At 43.1% G+C, this 20,652-nt stretch overlaps 1 protein-coding gene across 1 annotated transcript in view; it reads right to left on the minus strand.

Moving 5' to 3' along the window:
- Window positions 1-20,652, minus strand: part of MUC13 (mucin 13, cell surface associated) — a 28,120-nt gene that overhangs the window by 444 nt on the left and 7,024 nt on the right. Inside the window, exons 4-12 of the mRNA XM_010834411.1 lie at window positions 19,122-19,244; window positions 17,765-17,871; window positions 13,917-13,972; window positions 10,193-10,356; window positions 7,495-7,620; window positions 7,052-7,181; window positions 6,367-6,404; window positions 4,664-4,748; window positions 1,879-2,074 (exon numbers count right to left, since the gene is read on the minus strand). Coding sequence (XP_010832713.1) covers window positions 1,879-2,074; window positions 4,664-4,748; window positions 6,367-6,404; window positions 7,052-7,181; window positions 7,495-7,620; window positions 10,193-10,356; window positions 13,917-13,972; window positions 17,765-17,871; window positions 19,122-19,244 — 1,025 coding nt within the window. The remainder of the gene's footprint in view (window positions 1-1,878; window positions 2,075-4,663; window positions 4,749-6,366; window positions 6,405-7,051; window positions 7,182-7,494; window positions 7,621-10,192; window positions 10,357-13,916; window positions 13,973-17,764; window positions 17,872-19,121; window positions 19,245-20,652) is intronic.

Genomic DNA, 20,652 nt, shown 5'->3' on the forward strand with positions numbered 1-20,652 from the left:
TTTATCCTCTGAAGTAGGCTTCATTTAGTTCATTTCACAGATGAGTAAACTAACCCAGAGAAGTCAAATAACCTGTCAGAGATCACACAGCTCAGAGCAGGAAGGGCCAGACTGTGAACCAGGTCTGTCAGATTCTAAATCCCATGCGTGCTGCTACTGCTAAGTCGCTTCAGTCATGTCTGACTCTGTGCGACCCCATAGACGGCAGCCCACCAGGCTCCCTTGTCCCTGGGATTCTCCAGGCAAGAACACTGGAGTGGGTTGACATTTCCTTCTCCAATGCATGAAAGTGAAAAAATAAAATGAAGTCGCTCAGTCGTGTCCGACTCCTAGCGACCCCATGGACTGCAGCCCACTGGGCCCCTCCATCCATGGGATTTGCCAGGCAAGAGTACTGGAGTGGGTTGCCATTGCCTTCTCCAAACTGAGCCACTAAAGGCCTTTCTTCAGAGGCAATACTTGAAGTAAGCATTCCACCAGTGTGGAGAAAGGGAGGCTTGAGGTGAGTTCAGTGGAAGGTTCACCCCAGGTAGGACCAACAGGAGTCCATGAGACATCCATTCTCGACTACTGCTAACTGGACCCTGTGTCCAACCCCACATGGCACGTTTTGTGCAAATCACCCCTTCATGCACACATGAAACACTTAGAGTCCGTGACTAAAGGAAAATCAACCATGAGATTTTAAAATAAAACGACTCAGATTTTCCCAGAATATTCAAAGTGTGTTAAGACTCTGAAAGGATGGCCCGTTCACCCGGGCCACCCACAAAAGCTGAGCTCAAACCTGGGAAGCGGGGATGCTGTGACCCCTTCCCCGGCCCTTCCCCCAACCTCCTAGGCCCTCCTTCTCCTCAGCCTCTTTACGTTTCTTCTCTCCTGTGATGCCTCACCCCTCCTGCTTCCTCTGTCTCCGCGCTCTTCCTCTTTTAAACAAGCCTTTTTTCTCCTTGCCTCTTGGGTTTCCCCCTCCTCGTCTCCGGCCCTTCTCCTTTGCCTTCTGTCTTGTCACTCCTCCTTGCAGGAGTCTCCTCTGGCAGGCTTTCTCCTTTCAGTGTTTCATTCGGTCACACTGAGCAATGCCAGCTACAATTCTCTAATACAAATCTCAGGAGAACAAGCTATTCACCTTGAAAGTCCTCCCAAGGGAAAGAAAATATTACCAGCCTCACTTGTTACTTTAGAAATTGACCAGGTTGCCTTGTGGTCTGGGTGGGGAGGAGAAGAGAGATTTGCCTTTATGTGGGCTGGCTGGAAAGGACCCATGTAAACATGGTTCCATGCTTACAACCAATAGTCCTTCCCAGGCCAGACCTACGTTGGGTCCTAGGGCCTTCAGCAGTCTAGGAATTATCATCACAACCACTGGAGTTATAGCCCAAGAAATGTATAAAGAGACCTTAAGGGCATCTGAATTAAACTTCCCTTTTTACAGCTGAGAAAATAGATGGTAAGAGAAATTAAGTGGTGTGTCTAAAGTCACATATAGGACTTGCCTGTTGGCTCAGACGGCAAAGCGTCTGTCTACAATGCGGGAGACCCAGGTTCGAGCCGTGGGTTGGGAAGATCCCCTAGAGAAGGAAATGGCAATCCACTCCAGTACTATTGCCTGGAAAATCCCACGGACAGAGGAGACTGGTAGGCTACAGTCTATGGGGCCGCAAAGAGTTGGATACGACTGAGCGACTGAACTGAACTAAAGTCACATAGACGGTCAGTGTTAGGGACCAACTGGTGGCTAATTATAATAGCTTCCTGATGAAAAATAAAAAAGGTCTATGGGGAAGCCAGGCCTGCTGCTGATATAGTAGCCCGGTCCCAAGTCTGCCCTGGGGCATTTCACTTAACAAAGGCAAATAGAAAGCATATAATACTCACCTAATAGTCTGGTCGGGGTATGTGCCTTGTGTAGGGGTTCTCTGGCTGGTTGTCTCTGGGCAGGTTCACCTTGATCTTAGGGAAGATGCTCCCCTCTGCTCCTAGATTGCTAAAGCCAGTCTCCTTGAGTCTCAGATTTCTTGAGTCCTTCTCAATCAAGGTCTCTTCTTCCACATTCATGCCTTTGTTCTTTAACCTGTAATTGGTAACAGAAATTAGGATCTGACAATGGTGGCAAGTTCCTTGAAGCAAATGTTAATATTCTTTTTTCAATATTTAAATTTTTTTAATAATTTCAAATTTACATCCTAAGTTACCCCACACCCCCCAAAAAAATTACACAAAGCTCCCATACATCTATCACACAGAGTCCTCAACTGTTAATATTCCTGAACCATTTAAGAATAAGCTACAGACCTGATGTCCATTACTGGTAATACTTCAGTACTTCATTCAGTGTAGATTCCCTGACTCTCCGCATAAGCTCCATGTAACCATCAAAGCCAGAACATTATCCTGATCCAACATTACCATCTATTAATAATTCTGCCTGTCATATTACATTTTGCTAATAATGTTAGTATTCTTCAGTGTGCCTTTGAATTACTTATGGAAATGATAGTAAACGTTAAAGAAAAAGGATGATTTGTGATACAGTTTTTCATTCAAGCAAAGTCAATTCTATAGAAGCACCTCAATGAATAAGATGAGTTCAAGGAATGAAGGTCTTAAGGAGAAATAGAAGTTTCCCAGGATCTGCTGCGAGCCCTCAAGAACCTCAAATGTAAGCATTCAGTGCCAAGTGGAAGGATTTGAGGTGAGGGAGGCACTTGCCTCCCTGCCAGTTACTCTGATCATTACCCTTCTTTCCTTCTGGCCCACAGTCACCCACAGTGCTGCTCTGTTAGAGTGGGTGGTAGGGCCAGAGGCATCCGTAAAGGCCACAGGGCAGTCCAAGGGTGACTCTCAGACACTGGGGTGTTGTAAAGGAAGACCCATTCACCTGCTGACCCCGATAGCCAGCACAGAGTTCTTCCCTGTGACAACACTCCTGTCTATGGTGGCTGAGAAGAGGCTCCCTTCCCTTGGGAGTGGGCAAGAAATTCTAATTCTTGGAGGGCTTTGGGAGAAATGAATCCAAGGCTGAGCTAAGAGCAAAACCAGGCTCTGCAGCAGGAAGAGGGAACTGAGAACCAAGGCTGTTCCGGGACACAGCTCTATTGCAGCCCCTGAGGGCCCTGGAGACCATGGCAGTGAGCCGGTCCACCATGGAGGAGGCAGCCTTGCTCCGGAGCTGAATGTCCTGGCCCCCCTCCCCCTGGGAAAGGGAAGGCCATGTTCCCAGTTCCCAGCTTGGCATCCTTGCAATCAAGTCTCTGGGGAAGAGTTAATAACAAAACGGAGTGAAAAGGAAAAAAAAAAAGAAACAAAATATTTTAGGAATGAAAACTATTTGTCCTCTCACATTACAGTGCAAGAAAACCTATTTGCCAAAATATAAGCTATGAGCCAAATACTGCTTTTAAAAAGTAGCTTTTCATTTTTTTTTAATCAGAGTGACTCCTCACGTGGCACATCTAGAATGGAATAGATGATAGCATTCCATCCCTGTTAATGGAGGGAACTTTATCTAAATGTGGAGTGAATGAATGGATCCTACTTAAGTTTTGAAAAAGGGCACTTAAGGCACCAAACTGAAAAAACACCATGCAGAGATAATGTTTCTACTTAAAACCCAGGAGGCTCAGCTGAGGTGTCCTTGTCCTAGTGTTAGTCACTCCATCACGTTCAACTCTGTGACCCCATGGACTGCAGCCTGCCAGGCTCCTCTGTCCATAGGATTCTCCAGACAAGAATACTGGAGTGGGTTGTCATGACCTTCTCCAGGGGATCTTCCTGACCCAGGGATCAAACCCAGGTCTCCTGCATTGTAGGCATATTCTTCATCATCTGAGCCACCAGGGATGTTAGGCTATTTGCCGTGAGATTCTGGGCAGGGGTGACTTGATGAAAATTATATTTGACAATATCAATGGAGTTAAATATTGCTAACAAAATAGTTTTTTGTTTGTTTGTTTGTGGTTTTTTTTGAGCAAATAAAGGTTTATTGTAGGGCAAACAAGGAGAATGAGTGGCTCATGCTCAAAAAAACCCAAACTACCCAAAGCATTTTTAATGACATCAGAAAACGGTTGCTATGTCACTTTATAGGCTTCCCTGGTGGCTCAGATGGTGAAGAATCTGCCTACAATGCAGGAGACCTGGGTTCAGTCCCAGGGTTGGGAAGATCCCCTGGAGAAGGGAATGGCTACCCACTCCATTATTCTTTCCTGGAGAATCCCATGGACAGAGGAGCCTGGCGGGCTACAATCCATGGGGTCACAAAGAGTCAGACACTACTGAGCAACTAACACTGATGTCACTTTATAGTATTAAGCAAAAACAAATCTCAACAAAAAATTTAAAAGCACAAAAGATACAAAATTGATTTTAAACAGTAGTCAAAAAACCTAGAAGGATGTATGCCAAAATGTTGGTTGTTTCAGGGTGGTGGGTTTTATGGGTGATTTTTTTATTCTGCTCCCTTACACATGTTCTATTTTCTTCAGTGAATCATGTGTAGCTCATAGAATCAGAAGAAAGTTCTGATGATAAAAGGTCAATGGTATTAGAGAGGTCTCGCCTTATTTTCCTTCTGTTGCCTGGGAAAGGCTGAATGTGTCTGGAAACCAGAGTGTAGTGCTGATGGCGCTGTGACCCAAGAAAGGGACACTTTGTCCCATACCTCATTGAGACGATGAGTGCAATCACCATGCCAAGAATGACGATGCCAGCAATGGTGCCCACGATCGTGAGGATCAGCTGAAATGCTGAAAGGGAAAAGAGAAGAGTAGGAACAGCTTCCCCCAAGCAGACGCCCCTGTCTACTGCACAGGTACAGGTATTCCCAGCGGTTTCTGGCCAAGAACACAATGGGGCTGTGGTCTGTGACCCCCCTTCCAGGGCCAGGATGAGTGGGTGGCTCACTTCCTTTAACCCTGTGTCCACCGTCACCCCCAACTGTGTCTTCAGAACTCAGTCAGAAGAGACAAACTTGCCAGAAGAAAGAAGGCCATAAACCCAAAGGAGGCCATGGTGGCAGGCCTTCCTGGGCTTGTAGGGAGGGGACCTCACCTGAGGTCCACTCTACCTCCTTACCTCTGCTGCCTTTGCCTGCCGCCATAACTGATTTTGCTGATAAACTTAGGGGAACTAGGTTGGAGTTAAATTCGTCCCTAATAGAGGAGCCAGGTAAAGACTGGATGGGATTGGTGAGGGAAGAGTCTGGAGGTTCATTCCCACTCAGTCTCCTCTAGATCTGGTCTGTTTAGTGTTCCTGAGCACTTAAAATGTCGTCCTGATGTGGCATGTCAGTGTAACGTACACAGTGGATTTCAAACACATGGTATGAAGAAAAATGTAAAATATCTCTAATAATTCTTATATTGATTGCCTGCTAAAATGATACTATTTTCCATATAGTAAGTGAAATAAAATTTCATTAAAAATCAATTTCACTTATTTCTCTTTACTTTTAAAATTTTACGTAGAATTTTTAAAATCTGAAATTAAGTTTGAAGTTCATGTTGTATTTTTATTGGTCAGTGCTGCTCTAGATCCCTTTGATTCTTCCTGCTCCATGACTCCCCTTTATGCCACCTCTAACTAACCAGGATGCATGGGGCCATTGATCATTAAGTCTGGAAAAAAGCCTCAAAGGTCATCTGAGCCAAACTTCTCATGTTATAGGTAGAGACACTGAAAGCCCAGAAGGAAGAAATGACTTATCAAACCCAGGTTCACAACAAAATACAGTAGAAAAGAAGAGCATTTCTAATCACTAACTTTGTGGCTGGCTGGGAAACTAACAGAAATATTTCCTTCACCTTGGGTCATTGATCTTTAGTTCATTATATAAAATTTTAAATATAATACAGCTAGTATTGTCCCAGTCTGGTGAGGGTAGGGCATGGGAGGGAACAAAGCAACTGAATTTACAACAACATATCCCAAACTTGGAAAAAGGAAAAAAATTGTTAAAAAACACTAGTAAAACAAAAAGATGATTTGAGTACTTAAATGTCTGGTTTCCAGTTTTGCTCCACTATGAATGTAAACATTTTTGGAATATACTGGTCTTTATCCTTTCTAGTAGCAGACAATGAATATTTAATCTAATGCAGGAAATGAATACAATGTTGGGACAACCTTCTTTGACCTGGGACAAGTCCAGGGGTTCCAGCCCATCTCTTGGGCTGAGTTCTATTGTTTCCCATAGCCGAGAGGCTCTACCTATGACCTAAGGGTGGGCATGGACCCAGAAGACAAACTCCAGGCAGATTTTCTTTCTCTTCATGTCAGAGACTTTGGGGGACTGGACAGAATTTTGAATGTGGTCAATGTCTGTTTCTCAGAAGCTTAATAACAAAGGAAGACTTTTCTACTCACAGTCTTCACAGTTGATTCCACTGTAGCCAAATGGACACCTAAAATACAAGAAGGAAAAGGAAACTGTGGTAAAGAACCTTATGAAAGCAGGTCAGAGTTCCTACCCAACCTCCATGTCTTCCGTGCATCCTTCTTTCATTGTCTTCTCCCCGTTCTGTCTCCTCTTTCTCTTGTCTTCCTTATGCACCCCGATCTTCCAGGTAAGTACCTTTCATGGCTCTCGGGAAGATTGAGGGGGCATACAATGCTGTGTGGTTCCATTGGCTACCAGCTGAATGCTCCATCTTCAGAGCACTGGGAGGATTCATTGGTTTGGGTGAAGATGAGTCCCAGAGGCCTAGCACTTAGTGGGACCCCTCAAGCTGGGAGACCACATGGCTCACTCTATTACTTATTTGCTGCCCTGTGAGCAGGGACTTGCCATTTATATTCTCTGAGCTTTAGTTTTGTCACTTGAAAATGGGGGAATGAATACATTCCTGAAGTTGTTATTTGAGAAGCGCTACCTACTGTAGTTCCCAGCACACAGATAAACGTTCAAAAGTTGGTGGTAGTGGTGCTGCTGCTCTGAACCTTCTGCCAGTGAACCAACTTCCCAAACCTAAACTCATATGTACATTACAAGCTCTGTCCTTTTCACCTAGCCTTAGCTATGAAAAGACGAAAAGGGGGTGATTTCTCTTACTCTTGACAAATCCCTTGCTTATCTTCCTTGTAGCCTGGCAGGCATATGCAGTCAGCTTCCACGCTGCTCCTCACTAGGCATTGCCTCTTGCTCTGTGCATTGCAGGTATCGGAACACGTTGCACCCAAAGCTTCAAAAGAGAGTGATTTCTGGGTAATTTTCAGAAACAGCCTCTTCAACCCCAAAGTGACACATCATAGAATACAATTTTTCACATTGCTTTTTCTGGGTGAAACTAGGCGCTCAGTGGCTGTGAAGTGGTACGTGGACCTCTTCACCAGCTCTTACCCAAGGCCCCCTCCAGGCCCGTAGGATGAAAGCCAAAATTCACATCCCTCAGACTGAAATGCACATGGAGGCTTGAGCAGGAAAGTGTGTACTTCGTGAGAATGCAGAAGGAAAGGGGAAAGAGGTGAACCATTTGAAGCAGATGGAACACTTACCAACACACATAGGCATCTGTGGTTTTGGTCTCACCAGCCCATCTTTGCACTCACATAGTAAGCCATTGTCACAATAATTTTGGTCATTCGGTTTTTTACAACCATAGTAATCACACTGATCTTGCTCTGAGAGGCACAAATAATTCAAAGACATACTTAGCAAGACAATATGGATAAGCTAACTTGTGAAAACACCCCATTCCATTGTGGTCATCACTGCCTTTTAACACATTTTGGGATTCAACCAATGAAAATCCAAGATTCTGAAATTCAGCTCCCCAGTGGGTCTCTTCTGTAAATATTTCCTTATATAATTCAATTAAAATTAATTCAATCCCATGCAATAGAATTCTGTTCAAATTCTCTTTTGTACCTAGCTCTTTGCTGGGTTCCACGAAGGACACAGTAGCTGCATAAGTTTTGGACCCCATCTTCGGAAAGTTACACGTTTACACCCTTAGGAAGTTGCGACCAGCAACTTGTAATACGGATTTTAAGTACAGTGGGAATTCAGGGGCTCAGATAGCTAAAGATAACATGGAGAAGGTGGAAATTGGGCTAAGTCTTGAAAGAGAGGAAAGATTTTAATAGTCCGAGGCAAAGTCTAAGTGCAGTAAACAAGGGATGGAAAGAAGGAAAGGATTGTTGTCTGGGAGTGATGGGACTGTACTTCGGCAGGGGAGAGGCAGGGAGGTGAGGTGGAAGAAAGTAGAATTCTTGGCTCTGCAGTTGATTGTCTGGAGGCTTTTTGTTCAATCATTTGAGTTTTGGTGGGTTCAAGGTGTCTTCCACCTGTGAAATGGGGCTAATGCAAGTGTCTACTATAGGAGACTCAACAAATAATCGTCCCGTGGTTCATTCATTGGTATAGCAGGGTTAGAAGGCTAGATTAAGGCCACTGACTTTTATCCTACAAGTCTGAGAATCCATTGTAGATTCTAAGCAGAAGCATGGCCATGAGAAAACCACCTTTTAAGAATGTTAGTCTAGAAAAAGACTGGAAGGCATTAAGGACAAAAAGATGAATCTGAAATAGATTAGGGGGAGAGAATAGGAGCAGGTAGAAGAGATGTGGTTACTCTCTTCCAAACATCCCAAGCCTGTAACTAACCTTCCTTTACCACCTGCTGTTTGAAAATGCTTCTAAATAAAAACTCAGAGAAAGAGATTTTACAACTGTTGACATAGAAGACAGACCCTGTCTTAGCAGCTGAAATGAGAGAGCAACAACTTTTCTCTAAAAGTTTTGAGCTCTCCCTTCCACATGCTGGGCAGTTTGTGCTCCTGTGGCCATCTCCAGCTGGGATCATTTGAGACTCTGTTAATGTATCTGAGAGCACATGCCTGGTCTCAGAGTGGAGAGATGCTGAGAGGAGTTGTCAAAAAGAGCAGTTCTTAGAGCTGAGGCCAAATGGTTTCAAGTTGACCAGGCTCAGAGCTAAGGCAGTTCAAGTACAGCCAAATGGGAGAACTGCAAAGGGAACCCTAACTTTATCTTGAAGAATGCACTGGATATATTCATTTGATGACCATTATGAGTGGTCCATCCCCAAGCTGATCGGGACTCTCAACTTTCTCACACTTGCTAGAAATCTCATCTAGCCAAAAGCAGGGTGTATAGTAAGGTTTTGTCTTGCCCTGCTGACAATTTCATCTTCCAGGCGGGTATAGCTATTCTGACTACATGAATTGCTACTCTGGACCAAATTCTGACCCCCAAGGAGAAGTTTATTGGCAGGTAGAAGTGACTGGCTCCTTGGAAGACAAGGACCAAGTGATAGCCAGAAACAGGAGTATGACTTTGAGAGAGTAAATGTTGTAATGTTCAGAAACGCTAAGGTGTAGTTCCATGGTATGAGACTCTGGAAGATGAAAACAGTTCAGGAAAGTAAGAAGCTTTGAAAATGTAATCCTAACTGTGTAGCTGTAAATGACCCTCAATGAGCTATTAAAAAAAAAAAAGTGGGAGAAGGCCAGGTAGTTTAAAGAAACTGGCATGGTTTGCACAGGAAGTTCTCAGAGGAGAGATATAAACAAAATATAAAAAGAAAGTCCTGAAACCAAAGGTGGAAAATTAGAAGTATGACAGTCCAGAGTCCCAAATGAGCTCAGGCTTGTTACAAGCAAAACCCAAAACAACGACAACAAAAATCCAATTACAAAGAGCAAAGGGTTAAAAATAAAAAATGAGCAAATAAAGAGTGTGTGTGTTTTCCATGTCACAGGGGCTCATGGAAAAGGCCAGGCCTGGTTGGTGTGTTTATAAAACAGCAAAAGTGAACTGTTACAGCTCTCCTGTGGGCATGTGCATCTGCCTAAAGGGGAAACCGTGGAAGTAAAATTTTCTTTAAGCATTTGGAAAGCTGTAACTTGGTATAGAGCACTCCTGTTTCCGCCTTTCTTCATCTTTCCCAGTCCAGAGGCTATTTATCCAAGGCTACCTTCGAAGAAGAGGAAGAAACTAGTCAGTTTGATGACTTAGGGGATGGTTATAAATGAGCAGAAGTCAAGTGACTGGGGAAAGGGAGGGAGGAAGAAAGGATGGTTCAAAGAAAACTCAGAGATGTCTGTGGATTCAATTATCCAGTTCTTCTGGCCCCCTTCAGAAGGAAAGTAAAAAATTTACTTCTATTTATTTATAATAGAAAATGTAGATAGGTCTTCAGGTAAATGTTGAATAAAATTATTTAATACTTACGGTCATATCCTGAAAAGGTACTTGAGTGTGCATCAATCGCCTTTGTAATGGCATTTGATATGGTTGTCTCATTTTCCTTTGTACTTTCTGTAAAAATGTTTACTACTGCTACGTCAACACCCTGGTTACCAGCACGCATTTCAGATCTTGCTGAAGTGGATGCACTAAAAATGAAATGAATCCATCACCTGATGAATTGAACTAAAGCATCACCAAATTGGTCTTCAGACCTCCCAGACTCTCAAATCTCTCAGAGTTAGTCCCAACCCATTTTTTTATATCCACAGTTGAGGCTCAAAGAGGGAGGCCTGGGGTTGCTATAAGATGGCCATTTATAGACTTAGAGATCTCTATTCAATATGCATTCAGAGGAAATCTAGGACTATAGTAAGGTCCTAGTGGAAGGCACTTAGAAAAATTGTGGACAATCATTACTAAGTGCCTGGATTGAACCAGAAGTAGAATCAGTGACATGTGAAACAGTAAGCTGCCATTTTCTGTAGAAAATCAGGAGTAGATCTCCCGATGAGCTGCAAAATCTCAGATTTCTGCCTTGAGAGAGACAAAGGGATATGTATTCTTTTCTGCACACAGAGAGAGCAGTAATCAACCATATTGAGTCTGGATCATTCCCAGAAAGGGCCCAGAAAGCCAGCAGGCAGCTTCAAAGTGTGTGTATGTGACTAGGCCTGGGCACACCTGACCCAGAGGAGAACTGATCTCAAGAAAGGAGGGGCCGTGGGAAGCATCAGACGTGCACGCGTGCTAAGTTGCTTCAGTTGTGTCCAACTCTTTGTGATGCTGTGTACTGTAGCCCACCAGGCTCCTCTGTCCATGGGATTCTCCAGGCAAGAATTTGGAGTGGGTTGCCATTCCCTTCTCCAGGGGAATCTTTCCAACCCAGGGATGGAAACAGCATCTCTTTAGGTCTCCTGCATTGGCCAGTTGGGTTCTTTACCACTAGCACCACTTGGGAAGCCCAGAAAGCATCAGAATGTAATACCAAATCACATCACCTTGCTGCAAGCCATCCTAAGGGTCTTTCCCTCTCTCTAACTAGCACTACAGTTGGGGTCCTGAGATCGGCTGTGCCAAGTTCTAATTCTTTCATTTATCCAAAAAAAAAATCAAGTGATAAAACCACTGAGAGAGAAAAAAGAAGACTTTAAAAAACTTCTTCCCTCTCTGACTTGTGTCCATGTGTTTTTAAGACTCAGGATATATTTTTGCAGTCCTATTGTTTTTCTATACTCCATTCTGACTTTTGAATAAATACAGAAGTTTGAAAACACAGCCAACCCCACTTAGATAATGTTTGCAGCTATATGGGTTCTGTGGGACAATTCAGAAAATCCAAAACATGAACCAAATTCTGTTTTTAGGAATGATCACCTCAAAAAAAGGAGTACAAAAAGCAAAGTGGGCTTTAGAATCTTAAAGTTTCATGATTTGTTCATGGTAGAACTCAGAGGTAACAAAGGAAGGTACCAGGCAGTGAGAAAGGGGTACCTGGTACAAACTCGTCTTTATCAGTTGAAAGATGACCAGAGATCTATGGTATAAATTTGCAGTGGGGCTAGGAAAGAAATGCCATCCATAATTCATTCATCATCTGAAGAACCTACTAGCATACAGCTCAGGAGGCAAGACATTACTCATGGACGAGTTCAAGGAAAGGATGGAGTGGCCATGCACTCAAGTGACAAAAGGTTGTCGTATACAGAACCAGGGGAGAAGGCAATGGCACCCCACTCCGGTACTCTTGCCTTGAAACTCCCATGGACAGAGGAGCCTGGTGGGCTGCAGTCCATGGGGTCACTAAGAGTCGGATACGACTGAGTGACTTCACTTTCACTTTTCACTTTCATGCATTGGGGAAGGAAATGGCAACCCACTCCAGTGTTCTTGCCTGGAGAATCCCAGGGATGGCGGGGCCTGGTGGGCTGCTGTCTATGGGGTCGCACAGAGTCGGACATGACAGAAGCGACTTAGCAGCAGCAGCATACAGAACCAGGGCGCTAGCTTCCAAGTTAAGAACCCAGAGATCTAGACCCAGGGGAGCCACCATCTTCTGTGGCCCAAGACCAGTCCTAACTTCCCTCAGCCTGAGTGTCCTCCTCTGTCCAAAGAGAGATTGGAGTGTAGGAGGAATTCTGGGGATCCTTCCAATTCCAACATTCGGGCAGTAAATAAAGAGCTTGGGGATTACGAGGAGAGAGCACTGGTCTGGAGCCTAAGAAATGCCCTCTGAAGTGAGACTGAGGTCCATCTGCCCGCCACTGCCCCCAAGCTGGGGGAGTTGCTCCTCTCAGGACGCTGAGTTCACAGGTAAGGTGTTGTCACCAAACACCCCTGGCTCCCTTTCAGTAACTTCCTAAAAATGGAAGGAGTGCCACAGTTTCAGGGAACCACTCCCCACCAAATGACTCCGTGGGACCAGCTCTCCATCACACTTGCAGGGTCCCCTATTCTGGAAGGCAAACAGATGGGAACTAATACATGTTGAAACTGACTACATGCCAGGTACTTTGCACAGGGAAGCTTTCCAACAGTATCTCATTTGCTCCCCACAGGGTTCTGGGAAAGTTGATCAGAGTAAACCAGATATACAGATTAGGTAACAAAAGTTCAGAGAGGTTAAAACACCCACCCAGTCACACAGAAATAAGGTGCCAAGACTGGGATTCAAGAAGAGGTTTGCCTACTACCTACTACTGTCATACCTCACTGTTCCTGCTTTTATCCAGTCATCCTGATGCATGAACTCCCTGTTGTCCCCTAAAGCAAGCCTAACACCCTTCAATGATGTATAGCCTTCAGTATTGTCTGCTGTGTCTCCAGCTTCCAGCCACTGTGTTGGGGCCCAGCCTCTCTGCCTGCTGCCTGTACCGTGCCTCCCGTTAGACTGCCTCCTGGCTACCAGTCACACGTGCCCCTTGCTCATCGCCAAGATCACAACTCACGACTTTTAGGGGATCTTCTCTTAATTCATCTTTTTCCACAAAGGATTTGACAATGTTTATGAAGATAGATGTGATAACAAAACCACAGAAATATAAATACATTAGAGCTGCTTGTTCTGCACGATTCTGTTTACCTTAGAGAGTTCTTTCCTCAGCCTGTAGCATTTGTGTATCGATATCCTTCAGAGAAGGCCAAGATGGAATCACTAATTTCTTGAGAATCCTCTACCTCTTTGGGTTTCCAAATAGCACACAGCCCTGGTCACCACATGCTGATACGCTCATTGCATGCCTGTTCTTACTGTAGAAAGAGCTCACGACAGGCCCTTCAGTGACCAGTCGTGTGACTGGGGACTTCCTGTCTGCCTCATTTCCCCCTTTGAAGGAAGAGATGGCCATGAACCATTCATTCTCCTCCAGGCCCCCTGGGATGCACATTCCAGGGAATGGCCAGGTGTGGTTTGTAGCCAAGGGATCAAACAGAACAAACAGATTCAGGTGATGTCCTGGACCATGTGAGCAAGTTGCTAAGTAGCCAATCACAGGGAACATCTTGCTATCCCCAGGCTACACTCTGCCCACCCAGGCCAGGGTCAATATGCATCTGAGTCAGGGCCCTTTGTGGTACTCAGACTGACCACCTCTTCTTGACTTGTGACTGGCCACCCTAGGACTTCAGTGCCATATGGGGAATGCAAGAGGAGACTAAAAGTTAGGGAACACAGCCTGCTTCCAAAGTACTCTGTCCACAGCAAACTTACCTTACTTTAACAATTACAGTCTGTCCGTATTCAGAATTGTTAAATGTATCTTTAAACTGTGGAGAAGAAGAACAGATTTAATAACAACTACAGGCAAGGGGGAAAAGTAATAGTATATCTAGATTTTTAATATAAACCCATTTCTAAACGCATTTATGTAACACAGCAAATTTATTCTTTGCATGTGCTCTAACACCTTTCAGTAATTTCTGCTTTAAAATAGGGTGATTCTGCTATAAGTCAGAGCTACCTAGGAAAAAGATGGAAACCTGAAGCGCTCAGTCAAATCAATACTCTTAAATATAGTGTGACTGACTTGTTTTCTCTTTTTGAAGTCATGTGAAGTTTTGCATCTTTGTTAGACTTATCTATATGCATACTTCATACACTCATCAATTTACCCAAGGAAGACTTAAATGCTTACCTTCCCAAGGCATTATGCCAGAGACATAGATTACCAAGATGGGCAGACCCAGCCTATGATCAAGTTACACCATGTAACCTCAGATTATACCATGAAGCTGACAGAGGTAAGTGCCAGAGATAATACAATCTTCCATGGAAGTTCAAAGAAACGCTCTTCCAGTCTCAGAGCACAAGACAGGGCTTCATAAAGGAAACGGGCCATAAAGCATTTCAGTAGGTGGCATGGGTCCAGGAAGTAGACAGAGGAAGGAATAGCTCACACCAATGCTTGGGAGCAGTGTGGCTCAGAAGACAGCTGAAGGGTCAAGTTTCTCCATTTGTCAGCATTTGCAAATTTTAACTTCTTTGAACCTCACTTTCTCACTGGGAAATTTGAGACAGCAGTAATTCCCACCGAATAGGGCTCTAATGTGTAGAAAATGAGATGGAATACATGATACATAGCTTTGTGAGCTGGAAGGGCTCCAGCACTGGTAGATCTCATTAGGCCTGAGTTGTGTTCTAAGAGCAGACAACTTTAGATATTTGTAAACAAGTGGCCAGAGATGAAACTGGGACCTCTGGCAGGGGTGAGGTGGAGGTAGGCTGGAGGTCCCAGCTAGAAGGTAAGTTATTTGATGCCAAGAATGGGTTCATTTCCTCTTATGATACCACCGATACCTGCCCATCCCCAACTTCCATCCCATAGCACTCAGCATAGGGCCATCTCTAGGAAACACTCAACAAACACAAGCTGACTGATGATTGAAGAAATTAAATGTGAAATCATAACCTTGGACATGTCTTCCTCTCTTTGGACCCCAGTCTTGATATTTATTACATGAATGTTGAACTGGGTTGGTGCAACTTTTTATAATTCAAGAATTTTATTATTTTCCCCCACACTTTAAAAGATCATGGCACCAGTGTAATTTTAAGAGATATTAAAACATTTCTCTTATTCTAGTCAAATTCAAATAAATTTGATACTCTAGTTAAGGCTGAGCAGCCTTGTATCCAGAATATGTCTCTATTCCTTTTAATTCTTTTAAATATCAGAAAGAGCTAGTATTTCTGTAAACCATCGGAGCACTGCGAGTCTACGTAGGATCAAGTTCATTGGATGACCTCCAAGGTTCTATCCAGCTCCACTGTTGACCATTGGCCATTTAAATTTCTTAAATCTCAAAAAAAAAAAAAAAAAAGATTGCAGAATTAGCATCTGGCATAGGAAAAAGGCTTTCCTTTTCTTTTTTCCTTCTTCCAGGTCATCCTTCAAGGATTTGAGGATATACACTTATTGATCTGAAGGGCCAAAAGGCTGGGCATGGTGGCAGGAATTATGCAAACAGGCCTGCCAGGCCCCCACTGCACAACAGAGCCAGCAGGGGAGAAGCAGCAGCCCTGAGGGTCAGGCAGGACTGGGTTCAAATTCCTCGTCCTCACTCATCAGCTGGGTGACCTTCGGTCAGTTTATTTAGCCTTCCTGATCCTTGACTACCTACCTCATCTGCTAAACAGTATCATAGTACCATCTTCCCCATGTGGCTACTTTGCGAATTAGAAATATACATAAAATGCCAGGTACAGCATAACAGGGAAACTTCAAATCCCTATGCAGCCTGTCCACTTGGATCTAGCTGGGGACAAAATAGACCCTGAGAGGCTTCTCAGGGCCTGAGCTGGCACTGCCCCGGCTACATGGTCTGCTAAGAGGACATTAAAGAAAGTAAACTATCTTTCTTATCCTATCTCCAGGAGTTGCAAAGGAGTTCTGGTGTATCCCTTTAAGATTAAAAGTTTCTTGGATATTATAAAGTGCTCTATCCCCTCCCTGGCACCTCTGGGACCATCAAGATCTGACTGCACAAGTCACTAAACTAGTCTCTGAAGACCAGGGGCCTAGATATGTAGCAGGAAAGGCTTCTGGACACTCATATACCCAAATCATGTTGGGAAATGCAGTGGCCACAGTGGCCAGTGCTCAGTAAAGCCACATGAGACAGCTGAAGGATTTCCTAGAAATGGAAACACTGGTGTTGCTTATCCTCAATGTGCCAAATATCATCTGAGCAGGAAATTGGACTATAGATCCAGGGTAAGAAGCTAAGTCACAGCCAGCAGGCCACTCATGCACAAGAGGTAAGGCAAAGGGGCTCAGGCAAGCCTGGGATACAGCAGACACAGCTTTTATCACAGCAGTGCCAGCCACCGGCTGTTTGGTCATGAGCACGTGCTCTCCCTGGACTATCTGTAAGATCATTTGGATAATATTTTTTCATGTTTTAACAATTCTAATAACAAAACTCTTTTATAATTATGTAATTTCAAATGTAAACACACTGTCATAGAGTAAAACGTTAATTTTTTTTCAAATTTGTGTAAAATGCTTTATTGGTTTCTTTAAAAACACAAAAACCATAAAGCACGGTAGCTTCTACTGTAGAGCCTCTAATCTAATCAAATTTCATTTGAAAACTGAGAAGACAAGATTAAGAGTTAAAGCATCATGCCAAAAGCACACACTACTAATAAAACACACAACTCTGACAAACCTCACATTCATCCTCATGCCGTACTCCAAGGATCTTTGACATCTTTTGATTTTTGACTTAAAAGAGGTGTGTTTATCTTCTTTACATAGTTTTTAATCTGTCGCTAGATGCTGTTATTCTGTACTTTGTGGTCCATTTTCATGCCACCATGCTTCGTGGGCCCCCATTAAGACATTCGTTTTTTAAAGTCTTTCTCCACCTAGACTTCTGAGATATATTCCCAACCTAATATTTTTCCTTTCAAAACTAAATTTTGAGAAACACTGGCTGGACACCGTCTCTGAGACCTTCCAGACCTTCCTGACATATGTGGTTCCAGAATAGAGATCTCCATCTCCTCCATGTCTACACACTCACTCACAGTAATCAACATGAAATGAAATTGTTGTTCACTTTGACCTTTTTGACAACGGGATAAAGAAGTAATGTTTATTAATTCAGATGGAGTTCCTCCTCCAGACATTAAAGAAGCCAGACTATGTATGCCAAAGGAAAAAATACAATTTTTCAATTTTTTCCTCTTCAATTCTATGGAAATAATTTATTTTAAAAGAGCATTACATTTATCTGCCCATTTAATCAGCCTCTGTAAGAAAGAGTATGGCATGGCTAGAAGTGGCTTTGAAGGCCCTTGGCCGTGCCTCGTATTACCTCTGGTTGTGGGATCACAAGGAGGCCCCCAGGTCCTAGAGGAAGAGCCCAGGCACCAAGGAAGCAGTGGCACTGGGAATTTGGAACAGCTACTGTTTACAGACAAATAAGGGTACATTTCACTGTTTGAAACACTGGGATAGCTGTACCAGCCTGTACCACCCAAATGCCAGTCTATACAAGTCAGTGTTAGAATAAAGAATATTTATAGAGGAAGGATGTTTGGAAAATACTTACAAATGTAGTAACTTGAATGTATAAATTCTGATATGCCTCAGAAGCTTTATTTTCAAGTTCAGATGTGTATGATATTTTGACCTTAATTGTACCAGGGAATATCTTTCCTGAAATTTAAGCAGAATCCTTCTGTGATATTCAATGCAAATAAGGTCCATTTTGCTTAAAGCATAGATTGTTTTTAAATTCTAAACATTTTGATGCTACAGTAATTCTGGAAATATGAAAAACATTACCCCAAACCCAACCTAACCTATCACAATTATTCTCATTTTGGTATATTTCTCCCAGCTCTTTTGTGTGTGTGTAGGTGTCTAGTTTGTATCATTATAATTGCAAGTTTATATCATGAGTCTTCTTTACTGACTCTTAATAGTAAACATTTTTCCAAATCATTACTAAGTCTTCATAATTATCATCTTAAATGCTATATAATATTCTATGAAACACATCTTTCCTTCATTGATGGAGTCACTCTTTGTTTTCAATGCTTTTAATTATTCAAAAGGAAACAAAGTTTGCACAAACATCTCAATGCACAAAACTTTTCTATTTTTGGGGTCATTCACTTACAGTGGATCCCCAAAATGAGATTACTCATGCTAACAACAGGAACAGCCATTTGGCCTTGGGGATATCTCTAATCCCTGTGCCAACACAATACATTCATTTCCAGTGCAGTTGGCAAGAAGGGATATTTCTTTTTCATGAAACAGACAAAAACATATAGCTCAGGAAACAGCCTTGGACTTTTATAGCACCCAGCTGATCTAACCAAAAAAGTGTAGTGTCAATTTGCTCTTAAAGTCCATTTCCAGAGCTGAGAAGTTCTTAAGTCTCCAAAACTAAGATTTGGTGTTATGGTACAAGTAAATCCTATGACAAAAAAAAAAAAACGAAGCCAAAGTCAGAGAGCAGGTTCCTGGCTTGTCTGACTCTGTAGCTTTAGGAAACCACCTCGTCTTGCATCAGTGTCCCCATGTAACAGCACTGCTTTGTATTCCTGCAGTCTTTGTGGTTTTACACACCCACATCTCTCATTTTACACACCTACCTTTCTACACCTATCATTTTCATTTTGACCCCATGGCACTGATCCTTCAACCAGATAAAGTGAAGGGACCCATTCCCTGCCATACTTCTAGAACTAGTTCACATATCTGAATTGGTCCATCTCCTCTCCCACTAGGTTCCACTGAGATAAAGGCAAACTTTTTTTCTGCTTGGCTGGCCTTTGTTGCCTGCACATTTTCTTCTCCTTTTAATATTCCAGAAGCTCTTTTCATCATTATTTTAAGTTTTCTATTCCCTTTAGGCCTGAGATGCACATTCCCATTGTTCAGCCTTTGTAACTCACCTTTATTGCATGTGGAAGACTTATAGTAATATCCTTCTGAACACAGGCAAAAATAATCACTGAGCAGATTAACACACCAAGAACCACCCTTACATGAATCCTCTTTGCAAGGTGTGCTGGGACCTGAGATACAGTAGAAAGAGATTAAAAGTCTACAAGTGACAACAAATAACACCTGGAAATATACTTTTAAATCTTCATGTCTCCCTCCTGGGCACTTTCTATTACTTGGCTGTTACGCCATGGTATACCCTTAGAACAGCTAGAAACAAACACATATTTTCTTATGTCTCTAGGAAGATTGTTGCTAAAATTCTAGAGCCAAGCACTTGTCAATAGTAAAGGTCAGAGTTTGGTGAGTAACAGTCTGCTCAGAAAGAGATCCCAGTGTTCTAATTCCAAGGAGTAAGGAAATACTTTGGATTTCACAGATCCTCCAGAACTTTGATGTCCACTCCTCTAATACTAGGTGGAGTGCTCCAAAATCATTTTAGAGAAAGCACCATATTTTTTTCGGAAGATATGAATGACTGACTTACAGGGAGGACCAGGCAAAAAACTACCCGCCACCCAAAACTAGATATTATACTCTGGTTAACATACATGGTATACAGACCTATGAGGAAGGGGAAGGGAACAACGTGGATTAACTCAGTAAAAATTCTAAGAGGAAGTGATGAAGGGCCACTCTACTTTCTGGCTTTCCGAGTGGATGACTGAATAAATGGTGAGAAGAATATTACCATGGTTTCTACACCACCGCTGAGGATTCCTAGATCAGACAGCGTGCAGCATCTTTTCTATCTTTGGAAAACTGACGGGATCCGAGAAGAGAAACCACCAGTTAGCCAAATGGAGATCTTGGCTAGCCATTTCCCTCTGTCAAATGAAATGATTCTGAGCTTTGATTTCAGAATAGGTTGAATGACTGACAAACTTCAGAGCTGTCTTAAAATTCTTATGGTTCCATAGGTGGAAATCGTTGCTTAAAAAAAAAACTACATATAAGGTACAATGTATATAACATGGTCTCTTTTTTATTGAAGTATAGTTGATCTACAATGTTCGTTTCAAGTGTACAGTATAGTGATTCAGTATTTTTGCAGATTATACTACATTAGAAGTTATTACAAAATAATGGCTATAATTCCCTGTGCTATATAATATATCCTTGTTGCTTATCTCTTTTATACATAGTAGTTTGAATCTGTTAATCCCATATTCCTAATTTGTCCCCCTCCCCTTTGGTGGTTTGGAGAAGGCGATGGCACCCCACTCCAGTACTCTTGCCTGGAAACTCCCATGGACGGAGGGGCCTGGTAGGCTACAGTCCATGGGGGTCCGAAGAGTCAGACATGACTGAGCGACTTCACTTTTACTTTTCACTTTCATGCATTGGAGAAGGAAATGGCAACCCACTCCAGTGTCTTGCCTGGAGAATCCCGAGGGACGGGGGAGCCGTGGGTGGGCTGCCGTCTAGTGGGGGTCGCACGAGAGTCAGACACGACTGAAGTGACTTAGCAGCAGCAGC

Source organism: Bison bison, unplaced genomic scaffold, assembly GCF_000754665.1.
Source record: "Bison bison bison isolate TAMUID 2011002044 unplaced genomic scaffold, Bison_UMD1.0 scf7180017864032, whole genome shotgun sequence".
In the NCBI taxonomy this organism is placed as follows: domain Eukaryota; kingdom Metazoa; phylum Chordata; class Mammalia; order Artiodactyla; family Bovidae; genus Bison; species Bison bison.